At 50.4% G+C, this 14,825-nt stretch overlaps 1 protein-coding gene across 1 annotated transcript in view; it reads left to right on the plus strand.

Moving 5' to 3' along the window:
- Nucleotides 1-894: 894 nt before the first annotated feature.
- The window catches only part of DNAJC6 (DnaJ heat shock protein family (Hsp40) member C6), a 32,353-nt gene continuing 18,422 nt past the window's right edge, over nt 895-14,825 (plus strand). Inside the window, exons 1-4 of the mRNA XM_059478710.1 lie at nt 895-1,081; nt 11,341-11,491; nt 12,222-12,271; nt 12,362-12,510. Coding sequence (XP_059334693.1) covers nt 895-1,081; nt 11,341-11,491; nt 12,222-12,271; nt 12,362-12,510 — 537 coding nt within the window. The remainder of the gene's footprint in view (nt 1,082-11,340; nt 11,492-12,221; nt 12,272-12,361; nt 12,511-14,825) is intronic.

Here is a 14,825-nt window from a genome sequence, read left to right on the forward strand (position 1 = left end):
GCTCGTGCCTGTTTGTTAGGGCTTCCTTTTGCCTTTGGTTTTCCTTAAATTACAAAGAAATCCACTTAGAAGAGTTTAATAGTGCTCATTTCCTTTGGAGCATCCCTGGGTTCCTCTGTTCCGTGCAAAATGAAATTAGGATGTTCAAGGCCTGGCTGAAAACTGCAACTGAGCAAGGCACAGCTCATCACTCGCTCAGGGCCACGCTCTGCTTGCTCCCGAGTCTGTTTTCATGGGAACAGCTAAAAATAGACGGGTGACAACAACAAAAACGGCTTTAGCAGTCGGTGGCACTGCCGGGAGCCGGAGCAGCGGTGGCACAAGCCAGGTTTGGGATGCCGGCTCATCATCCCACCGGGATCAGCTGCTGGGGCGGCACCCACGCCCAGCCGGGCGCTCCAGCGGCCCAGGGATGCTCCTCAGGGTTTTGGGGCTCGGTGCAGAGGTGCTGTGCCACCTCTCCTCCCGCGGGCTGCAGAGCGGGCAGTGCCAGCCCCGGAGGCGGTGACCTTGGCAGGACCGCGCCTTCCCGAGCCGTGCCACCGACATCTCGGTGTCGCTCGGCGCTGCCGGAGCCCGCACGCAGCCCCGGGGCGGCGGGAGGAGAGGGATCCGAGCCAGCAGGCAGGGCCGGGAGGAGGAACGGGCGCGGCGGCAGCGCTCGGGGCGGGCAGCAGCCGCCGCTGGGCTCGCAGCCCCGGGACGCTCCCGCTGCCGCGTCCTGCCCGCCCGCTTCCGGCGGCGGCGGGCCCGCCCTTCCCCTCCCTTCCCCTCCCCTCGGGGCGGCCGGAGCGCTCGCCGTGCCCTCCCTCCGTGCCTCCATCCCTCCTCCATCCCTCCTCCCTCCTCCCTCCCGGCCGCGGCGCCGGAGCCGCTCGCCCGCCCGGCTCGCCCATGAGCCTGCTCGGGAGCTACCGCAAAAAGCCCGGCAGTGACGGCTATGAATCCTTGCAGCTCGTGGACAGCGGCGCTGAGCGCGGCGGGGCCGGCGCGGGGCCCGGCCGGAGCCCCGGGCGGCAGCAGCAGCAGCAGCAGCCGCAGCCCCGCGCCGACGGCGGCGGCAGCACCATGGACAGCTCAGGTACGGCGGGGCGGGCGCGGGGCCGCTCCCGGCGGGGCTCCGGGGCCGCGGGGACAATAGCGGCCCTTTGTCCGGGCGCGCCGGGATGGAGGCAGGCAGCGCCGCAGCCTGCTCGGGGCTGCCTCCTGAGCCCCCCGCGCCCGCGGATGAAGCGTGCGAGGCATGAGGGAAAATGGATGGAGCGCTCTGGGATCCGTCCCCCTCCCCACCGCGGGTTGGATGCCCAGAATTGTCCTGAGGTTTTGGGTTTTTTCCTCCCCCCCACCCCGCTAAAAGGCACTCATCAAAGTGAGTTGGATTAATTCTGATGGATGATGTGCAGCGTGCACCATTTTTTTTTAATCAGGGAGTAAGGGAGCAGATGGTCTTTATGGCTGGTAATGGGATAGAGAGCTCTTCACCTCAAAAGGTTCAAATTTGCCCGGCTAACCAGGAGTGGGGAGAGTGGCCGTGCTTTGAAGGGACCCCTCTGGTTCTGGTTCCTCACCTGTGCCCACCTCCAGGAGCATCCACAGCCTTCGCAGGAACTTGTGGAGCCCAGAGTGGTGCAGGGAAACACCCTGGGTGTTCGGGAGGGACCACGTTCATGGCCACCCATGACAGGGTGGTCTCGCAGCACGGAATCACAGAGTCATGGAATGGTTTGAGTTGGAAGGACCTGAAATCTCATCCCATTCCAACCCTGCCATGGGTGCTCCAGCCTGGCCTTGGGCACTGCCAGGGATGCAGGGGCAGCCACAGCTGCTCTGGGCACCCTGTGCCAGGGCCTGCCCACCCTCACTGGAACAATTCCTTCTGTAAATCTGACCCAAATTTCCCCTCTTTCCGTCTGAGCCCTTTACTGCTTGGCCCATCACTGTAATTCTCAAGGAAAACACCTGCACTGTTCCAGGAGGGCTGGGCCACAGGCACCCCACAAGCACTTCAGATACAGCCTCTTTTCTTAACCTGGTAACCTCTTTTTGAGGGAAAAAAACACTAATGAGCCATGGCTGGGCTTGGGCAGGGAGAGCCTTATCCTTGATTTTTTCCCCCCATTTTTTCTGATGTAACAAGAATCATAAAATCCCAGAATGGTTTGGGTTAAAGGGACCTTAAAGTGCCACCCCTGCCATGGGCAGGGACACCTCCCACTGTCCCAGGCTGCTCCAGCCCTGCCCCACCTCCTTGAACACTTTCAGTCATGTTTTCCTCTTCCCCTTTGCCTTCTGAATTTGCTTTCAAGCCTTCTTTTAGGCTGGTGTTTGTTTTTCTCTAACTTACTTTACTCCCAAACTTCAGAAACATGTCTGAATTTGCTGCTACAACATCTCTGCTGCAATTGCTCATAATCACAGGCTGTGCCAGCAGCTCCTTACTCACAGTGGGCTGCTGTGTTGGAGTGATTTGGGTCCTGGCAGCCGCTGGGATGGTGAGATGCTGCAGGCAGGTTAATGTCTATCATCAAGGCCATTGCCTGGATGAATTGGATGAATTTCCTGCCAGGCCAGGGAGCAGAGGCAGAGGGGCAGTGGGAGGTGGTGGTGGCTTCCAGGCAGGTGTGGGGCTCCTCTCCAGCCTCATCCTGGGCTGTCATTTGAGTGCAGTTCAATTTGGTTCTCTGCTTTTGCTGAACAAAAAAAAAAAACCAAAAACAGACAAACAAAAAACCCCTGCTCATGGGCAGCCAGACAATGCCTTTATTTACAGGTTTTCTGCAATATTCAGCCATTTCCACTCTGCAGCTCCTCTGATTCTAGCCCAGAGCATTAAATTGTATTAATGGCCTCTACCAGTTTCCAGGATGTTCTTCCCAAACACATGGGCTAGCTCTGGGATTTGGGAGCTGATTTTTAAGGGATCTGTCTCAGCCAGAGTTTTCTCCTTTCAGTTCACTCTCCCTGCCTCAATTTTACAGGTGCTCTGAACAACACACCTGGCACTTGAGCAGCAAAAAGCCTCAGGTCTTAATGTAGCCCTTGAATTCTATTTATAGATTATTTTTTAAATAATCTCTTTATTTAATAGGGACTGTTTGGTGATTTTTCCAAAACAAAATTTTAAAATTTTGTGTGTTGCTTGTGATGCTCTGTTCCAAACCCAAACCCCACACTTGTATCTCTCTTGTTCATCTGAGCACTTCAGGCTGATAAATTCCTAATTTCTCCCAGCTTGCTGCAAAGCCATTTTTCTTTGCCAACTATGAAATTACAGCAGCTTAAAGAACCAAATCCACCCCTCAGGTGTGCTTGTGATTCTGAGTGATTTGGTGATTGAAGTTGCTCCTGGACTGGGGGACATGATTTATCTTTCACACAGGCTGCAGATGGATAATTGGGGACAAGGATTAGGGAGCAGTGTAAGACACAGACAGGAGAATGAGGTGCTTGGGATTTTGGCTTAATAGGAACAAGGAGAAAACACCACTCACATTCTGTGCATTTCTTTTTTGTTTAAGTAGAGAAAATACTGGTATTATAAATATTTCACTCTCCTCCCAATGACGCCAGAGTTGAAACTCCCAAGGTGGGCAGTGCTTGAGAATAATTCAGGTGGGAAAAGAGATCTGAATTCCTCAGGAAGGAGAAGGGTGGGGTAAAATCCATCTTGGGGAAAAGACTGTGCTGCTGGGTTTTGGTGGGACAGGGGGATCTCTTGTCTGTGGAATTCAGTGTCAGACCCTGAAGGTGAAACCTTTGAGTTGCCTTGGCCATATCCAAGCTTGTTATGTCCTTTTTTCTTTTTTTCCCCTGATTTTCAGTGACGGTTTCCTGTGGGGCAGAGCAGCTGCCGTTTGCAGTGGGGAGGGGAACAGTCTGGGGGAGAACCCAGTGCCACCAGTGATGGGGGACACTGGTTTGTCTGTCTGTCCGTCTTGTGGGGAGCAGAACAGACAACCATGGAATCATTAGGTCTGGAAAAGTTCTCTCGGGTCATCCAGTCCAACCATACTGAGGCCAGCACTGTCCATGTCCCCAAGTGCCACATCCACAGGGATTTTAAATCCCTCCAGGGATGGGGATTCCACCCCTGCCCTGGGCAGCTGTGCCAGGGCTGGAGAACCTTTCAATGAAGAAATTTTGCGAAATATCCAACCTAAGTCTTCTCTGGTGTAACTTGAGGCCGTTCTCTTTGCTCCTGTCCCTGTTCCCTGGAGCAGATCCCAAACCCCTCCTGTCAGGAGCTGTGCAGAGCCACAAGGGCCCCCTGAGCCTCCTTTGCTCCAGGCTGAGCCCCTGCCCAGCTCCTCAGGGATTCTGCAGCCCCTGCCCAGCTCCTCAGGGATTCTGCAGCCCCTGCCCGGCTCCTCAGGGATTCTGCAGCCCCTGCCCAGCTCCTCAGGGATTCTGCAGCCCCTGCCCAGCTCCTCAGGGATTCTGCAGCCCCTCCCCAGCTCCCTCAGCCTCTCCTGGTTCTCCAGACCCTTCCCAGCTCTATTCCCTTCCCTGGACACTCTCCAGCCCCTCCATGTCCTTGTCCTGAGGGGCCCAAATTGCCCCCAGGACAGGGGGACTGGGACTGGCACTGCCCAGCTCCTGCTGCCACAGCTCTGCTGCAGTTAACGAGCTTTTCCAACCAAGTTAAAAAGCTGAACAATCAAACCTTTCTTTTCTTTCCCCTCATATTGGATTTCTTCTGCACCTGGGCACAGGGAAATGCCCTTTGCTCTGTGGAATATTTGTGTGTGGGTCACCAGTGAGCAATTCCACATGTTGGATGGCTGAGGATTTGTGCTGGAGGCAAAGCACTGGCACTTCTGGGGCAAATTGCTGCTGGTTTCACTAACAGGTCTGTGTTTGCTGTCACCAACTCCCATGAGCTGAGAAAATGGGCTCTGTTTGGTTTTTCTATTAATTTCCTTAGACTAATGCAAAGTATTAGATCTTCAAGCATCCTCTCCTAATGCAGATTTGCAGCCTCATAAACACCTTCTGCAAGGAAAATAATCAGTGGCTGCAGCTTTGCTCCAACTCCCAAGTGCTCCTGATTATTGGCTTAATATTTTTTTTTGGACTGGTGTTGCTCAGAGTGAAAAGAAGCAAAAGCCAGGAGGCAGAAGCACAGGGTTGCTGCTGGAAGGCTGGAGCTCCTCATGGATGGCAGAGAGCTGGCACAGAGGGGTCAGCTGAGTCCTGAACAGAATCCTGGAATGGTTTGGGATGGAAAGGACCTTAAACTCATCCAGTGTCACCCTGCCATGGCAGGGGCACCTCCCACTGTCCCAGGGTGCTCCAAACCCCATCCAACCTGGCCTTGGACACTTCTAATTTCTCTGGGCAGCCTGTGCCAGGGCCTGCCCACCCTCACAGGAACAATTCCCAATTCCCTCCTGCAAATTCCCCAACTTGAGATAGAGGTTTGGAAATGGATAAGAGGAGGTTCAAAGAGAGACCTGAGCTGAACCTCACAGGACACAAAACATCACGAGTTATAAAACCAGATTCCAAGAAAGGCATCTACCCAGAGCTGCTTCTGTCTCTTCCTTTTTTAAGTTGCTGCAAGTGCTCTCAAGATGAGAACCAGGCAGAATTTTGAAGAAGCCAATTTATTTGGGTTTTTGCTGTGGCATTCAATTCTGCTTTCTTAGCAGCTGGCTGAGCATTGAAAGGAGAGGTTCTAGGAAATAAGATGCAAAAGTAACAGCGAGGATAGTTGTTATGAAAGGAAAAAACCCTTTCTGTGCTGCTCTCTGGTGTTTATGATCTAGATAAGATAGAAAAGAGCTTTTAAAGGGTTGGGGCATGGACTTGCTTGTGCTCTGTGCTTCCTCAGGCAGAATAACCACCAAGAAAAAGCCTCTGAAAGAAACTGCAAGCAGTGAAATTGAGATTTCTTGAGCTGTTTTACACTTGCAAACATAATGTCTTGTGCTCTGGTGATTCCTTGTCTCTGAGTCAGAAGAGAGACATCTCCATGTCACTGGCACGGGGACAAAGGCCTGGCCGGACAATGTTGGCCTGTGTTCCCCCCTCGCTGCCTTTTCAAACGGGGAGGTTCTGTTTAATGGCTCCTTTGTTTGCTTGGTATGTTTTGGACACTTGAACGATGGGGTGTTGGCAGGAGTTTTGTCTTTTCTCAGTTGTTTTGACAGGGGGGAGAAGAACAGAGAATGTCCCTCAACTCCACAGACCCATTTCACGCTCCGGCCTGGTGGCTCGCTGTCGGGCCTTGCTGAAGATGACTTTCATGAGGGGAAATTTTTAACAAATTGAACAAATCTAGCAAGCACTGGGTAGTAATCCCCCCCTCCCCTCTCAATATTACTATTCTGCTAAGAAAACACGGAGTAAAACCCCCTCTTTATGGAAATCCTCCATGTTTTTGGTGCCAGCTGCACTCCTCAGTTTCTGTTTCTCGAGCAAAAGCAGAAAGAGTGAACCTTAATTCTTTCCATGAAGAACTTTAATTATTTCCATTAAGTTTGCATTTAAGCAGCCTCAAGCAAACCTTTGGATAAAAAGCCTTGGGCTCATGCAATGTTAGTTCTGGAGTTTTATCCCAGCAAAGCACAAAAAGAGGTTCTTGAGTTCCCTACCCCAGAGTTTGCTGCCAGAGGCGCTGAGTGCTTCCCCCAAGAGGCTGGGGACCCTTTGTTGTCCAACAGAAACACAGAATTATGGACTTGCTCAGGTTGGAAAAGCCCTCTTAGACCATCTTTTAAATGGTCTTTTAACTCCTTCCAGGGATGTCTCCTGCCAGGGCTGGACAACAGTTTTGGGGGAGAAATTTTCCCAATATCCAACCTAAACCTCCCCTGTTTGAGGCATTTTCCATTTCCTCCAGGCAAAAGGCCTGGATGGAACTGCTGGAGAGCTGCAGTAAAAAAACCCCAAACAACAACCTCATATGCAACAACTCCCTGCTCAGCTGAATAAATTATTGAAGATATCTTAGTGCTGGGGATGCTTCTGTGCCTCATGATTGTCTGCTTAGGAGAGAATCATGGTTTTACCCTTTGGATGAGGGCCTGGAGTGACAGGAGAAGGGGGAATATCTGGAAAATCCCAGAGGGAAGGGTTGGATGGATTTTGGGAAGGAATTCCTGGCTGTGAGGGTGGGCAGGCCCTGGCACAGGGTGCCCAGAGCAGCTGTGGCTGTCCTGGATCCCTGGCAGTGTCCCAGGATGGGGCTTGGAGCAGCCTGGGACAATGGAAGTGTCAGGATGAGTGAAACCTGGGCTTGGGCGTTTCAGCACTCATTTTATCAAATGAGCAGAGACTCTTCTGCTCTGCACATGCTTTGCTGCTTATTTTTATGGAATAACACTTTAAGTGTGCTCAGCCTCATAGGGAACCTAACTCTACCAGGAATCTGGGACAGTGGAGGAGGAAGAGGAGACAGATGGGACTGGTAGCAAAAAATTAGGTAAAAAATAATCAGTGTTTGGGATCTGTGTGAGTCTGAGGAACTTCCCAAGTAATTTCTGCAGGTTTTCCCTGTGAATGCCCCTTTATCACTGTTTTAGTTGCCTCTGCTGGTGGTGATTTCTCTCCCAAATCATCACGCAGTGACTGTTGAAAAGTTTATGTAATTCTGATACTTGGGCTGTGTCTGATCCAAGACAGGATGCAAGTGCCCATAACAGCATCCATGGTTTAGTCTTGGCTTAAATGTGGTCAAGCTCAGCTTTCCAGATGAAGGATGAGTGCTGGAAGGAAGTTTTGGGTATCAGGATGTGATTTTGTGCCCTTAAAACACAGTTAGAACCACAGAATCACAGATGGTTTTGGTTGGAGGGATTTTGAAGCCCATCTCAGTCCAAGCTCACATTCCACCACCCAGGGTATTCCAAGCCCAGCTGGCAGGTGAAGCCCTCAGATCTCTGATATTGATTTTGGTAATATCTCAGCCATTGATTATCACTGGGTGCAGAGGAGCCACTGCCCAGAGATTTGCTTTTAGGAGCTCCTGCCACCCTCCCCTGGGCAGGGGAGGTGAAATTCCTCTTTGCAATCCTCTGCAAGATGTGGAGAACAGCAGGAGCTGGGGATGCTGAGGGTACCCAGAGATGTGGAGTCTCTGCTCTGCACCCAACACTCCTCCAGCCATGGGAAACCCTTCAAAGGATGCTCCAACCCTGCTGTAGCAGGAATTGCTGCTGCAGGGCTGCTCCTCCTGCCCTGCAGACCCTCCCAGGAGTGGGAACCATGTCACAGTGATGCTGGAGTTGTGGCAGCCTGGCTTTGCTCCCTGCAGCCTGGTGGGAAAGCACGTCCCACACGAGGCAGGCTTTGCTGGGAGAGCTGCCTGGGGGAGGAACGTGAGCTCTGCTGCCTGCTGGGGGAGAGAGGCACAAAAAGCAGCTTTTTTTTTTTTGCTGAGTGTTCCTTAAAAACAATCCAGGCTTTGTTGCTGAAGCCACAACAACAGTGGCTTGACTCCTTTCAGTGCAGGGAACTTTAAAAGGGCCGTTTCTGCCCAGGCACAGGACAGCCACCACCTTTATCTTAGGGGATAAAACAAGCAAAAACCCTTTCTTTCCCCCAGAAAATACCTTGTGGGGAGGGAGAAGGCTGCAACAAGCAGAAAAAAAAGTCTAGAAATGGGGAATTTGGGATACAAACACAGGAACAAACAAAATTTTTTCCATTGTAGTGCCAGGCTCTTGTGGTACCATTGGAAGAGAATTCAGAGGAGATTTAAAACTCCCAAACTTCTTTCTTTGGGAAGATGGGAGATGAGGATTTAATGCTTTTCTGTGTGGAATGAGATGGTCTTTCAGATCCCAAAGCATTCTGTGATTCCATGATGAGGAACAGGGAATATTTAGATCCTTCCTCACTTCCCCTCTAACAAAAGCACAGGCAGCAGCTCCCTGAGCAAAAATAAACCCCCTCATTTGACACTGAAGATATTGTTACACAAAATCTGGGCAGCCTGAGGGAAACCTGCTTCCTTTCCCATGGCTTCATGTCTGCTTTCTGTCTGCCCTTTCCAGGCAGAAAGGGTCTGTTCACTCCTGCTAAGTGACCTGGGAAAGGCAGCACTTCTCTGCTGAGCCTCAATTTCCAGGCAGCCTCCTTGCACCTCCCCTCTCCGAGGCTCAGAGTTGCTTCATCAGCACAAATAGCCAGACTGACAGAGTCTGAAATGCCTGCTCAATGTCGGCTGGCTCCCCCTGGGCTCTCGGGAGAGCTGGAATTCAGCCCTGTGCTTGGGGGGGTTCTGGGGGGCTGCTCAGGGACCTCCCCAGGCAGACAGGGCCTCCAGCCATGCAGATTTTGCTGGGAAAGATTCCAAATCTGGGATTCCAGCCACAGCACCTCCCTCAGGGGGTGGCAGGGTGTGACCCTCTGCTCTGGTCACTCTGGGGCACCTCTGGCTGCAGGTGCCAAAATGTCCCCATCACTCCAGGTCACACCTGTCCCACTCTCCCATTTCTGCCTCCAAAGCCCCACACTGAGAGCAGGATTGGTCTGAATGTGTTTGGTTTTTGAGAATAAGCACAAACACTGCTCGTGGCACTGCAGGGGATAGGGAGGGGGTGTTTCCCTTCTGGATTTGTGGTTTCTTTCCCTTTACCTGGGTAGGAATGAATTTCCTGGCCTGGCTAATCCAGACATTGATGGTTTTGCCACCCTCAGCTACTCCAGTACTGAGCACATCCCTCTGAGCTCCCCTGGATCCCTGTTCTCTTCCAAAGCTCTCTCTGCCTTGGGAGGGGAAGTTCTCCTGCACATCCATCTCCTGATCCTCTGTAAAATCAGCACTTGAGTGCTTTAATTAGGATTTCCACAGTGTCCAGCTCCCATCCTGTCCAACACCAGGCTGGTGCTGTCAGCAGGGGCTCCCTCAGCTGAACTCTCACTGCTGAGGGTGGACCATGTCAGGAAGGCTCCCAGCTGACATGTTTCAGTTTTGGAAGGAGGTTGTTGCTCTATTTGGTATTTCCTTATCACTGTCACAGCTCCTGAAAGGTGCCTGTGCTCAGCTGGGGCTGGGCTCTGTCTGCAGAAGCACTGACACAACCAGAGCACACAGCCTCGAGCTGCACCAAGGGGAATTTAGGTTGGATGTTAGGAAAAAGTTTTTTACAGAAAGGGTGATAAAGTTCTGGAATGGTGTTTAAAAAAAGCCTGGATGTGGCACTTGGTGCCATGGGATAATTGAGGTGTTGGGGCTGGGTTGGACTTGATGATCTTGAAGGTCTCTTCCAACCCAGTGATTTTCAGATTCTGGTGATTTTTGGGATTCTGCGATTCTGGGCTTGGTGACTGTTGGAGGTTTATTCTGAACACAGAATGGTCCAGCCTGGCATTGGACACTGCAGGGATCCAGGGGTGGCCCCAGCTGCTCTGGGAATTCTATTCCAGGGCCTGCCCACCCTCCCAGGGGACAAATCCTTCCCAATATCCCATCCACCCCAGCCCTGTGGCAGTGGGAGCCATTTCTTGCTCAGCCATCCTTTCTGAGTCTCTGCTTTAGGGGACACAGGAAACCTGGAATTGATTCCTGCTGCTTCTCCTGGAAATACAGTGAAAGTCTCCTTCTCTCTCTTTCTCCTCTCCACTTTCTAAATCTTCAGATTGATTTCTAAAGATTTTAAGTTTTCCATTCTCTCAGAGCCTTCTGCTGCTCTCCTACAGCATTTCCAGCTGTAAGAATTTGCCCAGTGCTGTTGAACCTCTGATCCTTTGTCCCCTTTTCCCTGTTCCAAGCTGCCACTTTTCTGCCTTGCTTTCCTTTAAAAGCTGACCTGCAGAACTAAAAGCCCCCTTTGAACATCTCCTCCTTCCAGCCCTGGCTCTGCCAGCACAGAATAACATGAAAACAAACTTTCTGAGGGAAGATCAAACACAGATTCCATGCTTGGAAGCCAACAAGCTTCTTTGATTTTTTCCTTTCTCTCTTTTATTTTTTTTAAAATCATGCTCACAGGAAGTTTGGCAAAAGAAATATTCCTGTGCCTCGAGGAGCCATCTTGTGTTCTAAAACAGAATGTAGAGGAAAAGTGGCCAATTTAGATCTTTTGCCCTGTGCTGAGACTGAACACAACCTGCACACAGTGCTGTGAGCTGTGAGCCCAGCAGGCAGGAAGGAGCCATCCCTCATCCCTTGGAGGAGGAAAACCACTTTTCCTCATGCCTGACACACAGCAGCTCATGGGGACCTGCTTGGTGTGGACAGAGCAGGGGGATTGTTGGGGTTTGTTCCAAACCAGTGACGTTGGTTTTGGGTTTGTTGTGTTGTAATTTTTTGTTTTGTTGTGCTGTAATTTTTGGCTTTGCTCTGTTGTAATTTTTGGTTTTGTTGTAATTTTTGGTTTTGCTGTGTTGAAGGTGCCTCGTCACCAGACATGGAGTCCAGCTACGGGGGAGGCCTGCTGGACATGGTGAAGGGAGGAGCAGGGAGGCTCTTCAGCAACCTGAAGGACAACCTGAAGGACACCCTGAAGGACACCTCCTCCAAGGTCATGCAGTCTGTGGCCAGGTACAGTGCACCAGGAGCAGGAAAAACCAGGAGCTGCTGCTCCCACTGAACAAGCTCAGCTCACAGGGATTGAGGAAAGGGGAAAATCCCCAAAAATTTCTTTGGTTCTGTCTCACAATTGGGGTTTGGCCTCAAGGAAAACCAAAGCAAAACCATGTGAGCTCATAGTGAGCATCAGCACCCTGAAATCTGGGAAATGCCAGTGAAATGGAGCACCTGGTCTCCAGCTCCTGGAGGATTCCCTATGGGATCCTTCCAGTGAAACACCACCTGAATATTTATTTTGTCACTGGTGTTGATGTCTCTCTCTGCTGTGCTTGCTGATGTTCCCATCCCTAAATCCACCTTGGCATGGAAGACAGACTGAGGTGACTTTGCTTTGGGGACTCTCCTGGTGTTGTCCCCTTCCATGGAATCAAGGGCTACAAGAAATTATGGAAATTTAATGCAAGACCCGAGAGGGTTTGAGGGATCTGCAAAGTGCAAACTGCTGGAGATTTCTCTTGGAAACTGGCACTAAAAATTAATGACAGAAGGGAAAAGGGACCTTTCTTGCAGGTTTTGTATCCAGCTAATTGCATGTGGAGAGGGGGAGGCTGGGTCACTGTCTGCATCTCAAGAATTAATTTTAAGATGAATTTTCCTTGTGTGATAAGTAGATTTTTTCTGGGCAAACACTCCTAACGTGCTGCTGAAGTGCCTAAATTCTGTCCCCTGCTTTGTCTCTTAGTTACACCAAGGGAGAGCTGGATATTTCCTACATTACCTCAAGGATCATAGGTAAGCACTGTGGAGAAACACAACGCCCAGAATTCCAAAGCCCAGAATTGCAGGCACCCCAGTGATGCTGGCCTCTCCTTGCCTTGGCAGTGATGTCCTTTCCTGCTGAGGGCGTGGAGCTGGGATTCAGGAACCACATTGAGGATGTCAGGACGTTCCTGGACTCCAGGCACCCCGACCACTACACCGTGTTCAACTTGTCACCCAAATATTATCGCAGTGCCAAGTTCCACAACAGGGTGAGTGCCTTCCACGGGGGCAGATTCCCCAGGGAAAGGGGCAGCAGCTCCTCTTGGACCCACAGTTTGAGGGGATTTAGGACCTAGAGGTGTTTTTAAGCTGCTGGGGTGAGTTTGGGAGTTTTAGCTGGGATGAAAGAGCTGGAAAGTTCAGGGATAATGCTCATGTGAGGAGCCTGGAGAGTGAAAGGCATTGCATAGAGTGGCTGCAGGGAAATAAAGATAAACCAGAGTTTATTCTGTTCCTACAGAGTATTGGAGCTGCTGCAGGGAAAGAATAAAATTAAAGCCTTTGGAAGAAATTACCAATAGAAGGAGGGAGATGATTTTCTTGCAGTTGGGCTTTAATCAAGCAGGCAAAGCTCGGGATGGAAAGGGGATCTGAGGGGCATTTTGGCTCTTGTGACTTTAAAAAGCCACCTGCACGGCCTGGCCCAGTTTCCCTCTCTAAAACCAGAGCAGCATCAGGGAGCACTGCGAGGCTCTGCTTCATTAATGGCTTTTAGAGGAAATCTCTGAAATGCTGCTGCTGAAATGCAAGATTAGATTTAATCTTTCTGAAAACTTCCTGTTCTTTCCCTCTCCCATGAGGGAGTGCTGTGTTTTGGTGTTGTGTTCTGTTTTTTTAAAATTTCTAAATTTTTGGTGCCTTCAACCCAAAAGGCAGGCTTAACTCTCAGTCAGGGTAAATGAATCTAATCTAAGGCTAATTTAGTTTTAATTTGAGGTGTAGCTGAATTTACCTTCAGTAATTCTGATCACCAGAAACCACTCACTGGCACTTAAAGCAAATTTCTCTGTGGCCATCAGTAACCAGACTTCAAACATGAGTAAATGAACAGGGAAGACTAATTAAGAGATATTAAGAGCTCAGAATCTTCAGTCTTGATTGATTTTGGTGCACCACTGATGCTGTTTGTGGGTGGAGAAAAATTTATCTACTTCTGAAAGCCCAGCATTAAAGATCTATTGCTGTGTGAGCTGGACATAATTCCTGAATCCCTGGAATTATCTCCCACCCTGCCCAACACTTTAACAAGAGACTTTTAATACCACTCCCAAAGGACAGCTTGGTGCTTTGGAACCATTACTTTGACCCACATAGGAAGAAAATAAAATTACCTTTTAATAAAATATTGTGGTTTCAATTTATGTGCTGGGAAATTCTGATTCCAAGTATTTTTCATGAGAAAGTGTGAACAACACAATACATGAAATAATTACCAGGCTGAACTTTGTATAAAAAACACTAAAGGGCTCTCAAGGAGGTGAAACCTCAGTGAGTTTCCTGCTGGGATGAGGATGTCAGCTGAGCTGCACTGAGATACACACTGGTTCTTTGACAGGAAAAGCTTTTCAGTCCCTGCTTTCTTTAAAGCTTTCTGCTCCTAAGATCCGAGTGGGTCCCTGTGCTGCGTGGTGGCACAGGAGGGAGATAATTCCAGGGATTCCAGGAGGGAGGTGAATTCCTGTCCTGCTGGGCCATTTCCCTGCCCAGCTGTGCCTGAGTGGGTCAGCAAGCCCCAGGTGCCCAGCCTGTTGAGGAGGAGAGGGCACTGGGAGGGTGCTGAGCCACTGGGAAAGGTTCTCCCCTAACCTGGAAGGGTCCAAGGACAGAGCTGGGAGCACCCTGGGATAGTGGGAGGCAGCACGGTGTGAACAAGGTGATCTTCAGGATCCCTTCCATCCACCCAGAGTGTGACTCTGAGCAGAGACCTGGCTGTCTCCAAGAGGAGAGGAGTTTCAAACCACAGAACTCAAATCTGGCATGAACCAAACCCAAACCTCACAGCCCCTCGTGGGTCACGTCCCTGCTGCTAAAGTCAAACAAGTGCTGAGTGCTGATTCCCAGAGCTGGAGAATCCCAGCTGCTTTTCTCCAAGGTTGTCTGTGCTGAGTGCTGGTGAGGTTCTGTTTGATGGAAACACCAAGCACACATTTAATTCCCTAATTGTGAACCATCAGGCAGATGTGTAATTAGAGGCAATGTAAATATGTAATTATGGACTGGGGGGAAATGTGTGTTATTTACTAGAGAAGTGATAATGGCTTTTCCAGATGCTTGGCAGGGAGGGCTGCTCTGAGGACTGTCAGTGGAAGGGTCACTGTAGGAATTCTAACAGGGAAAATCAAGGATGTACAACAGAAGGAATGAAAGAAACTCTGGAGACAGGAGAAGGTGAGAGGGTAAATAGGATGGTCACTCCCTGCTCTCCAAACTTTGAGCACTGCTGGATCTGTTCAGTGATTTCTACAACACAAAGCCACATCTGGATATTCTGGAGGCTAAAACTTTCACAAATCTAAAAGACAAT

The sequence above is a fragment of the Ammospiza nelsoni genome, chromosome 9, assembly GCF_027579445.1.
Source record: "Ammospiza nelsoni isolate bAmmNel1 chromosome 9, bAmmNel1.pri, whole genome shotgun sequence".
In the NCBI taxonomy this organism is placed as follows: Eukaryota; Metazoa; Chordata; class Aves; order Passeriformes; family Passerellidae; genus Ammospiza; species Ammospiza nelsoni.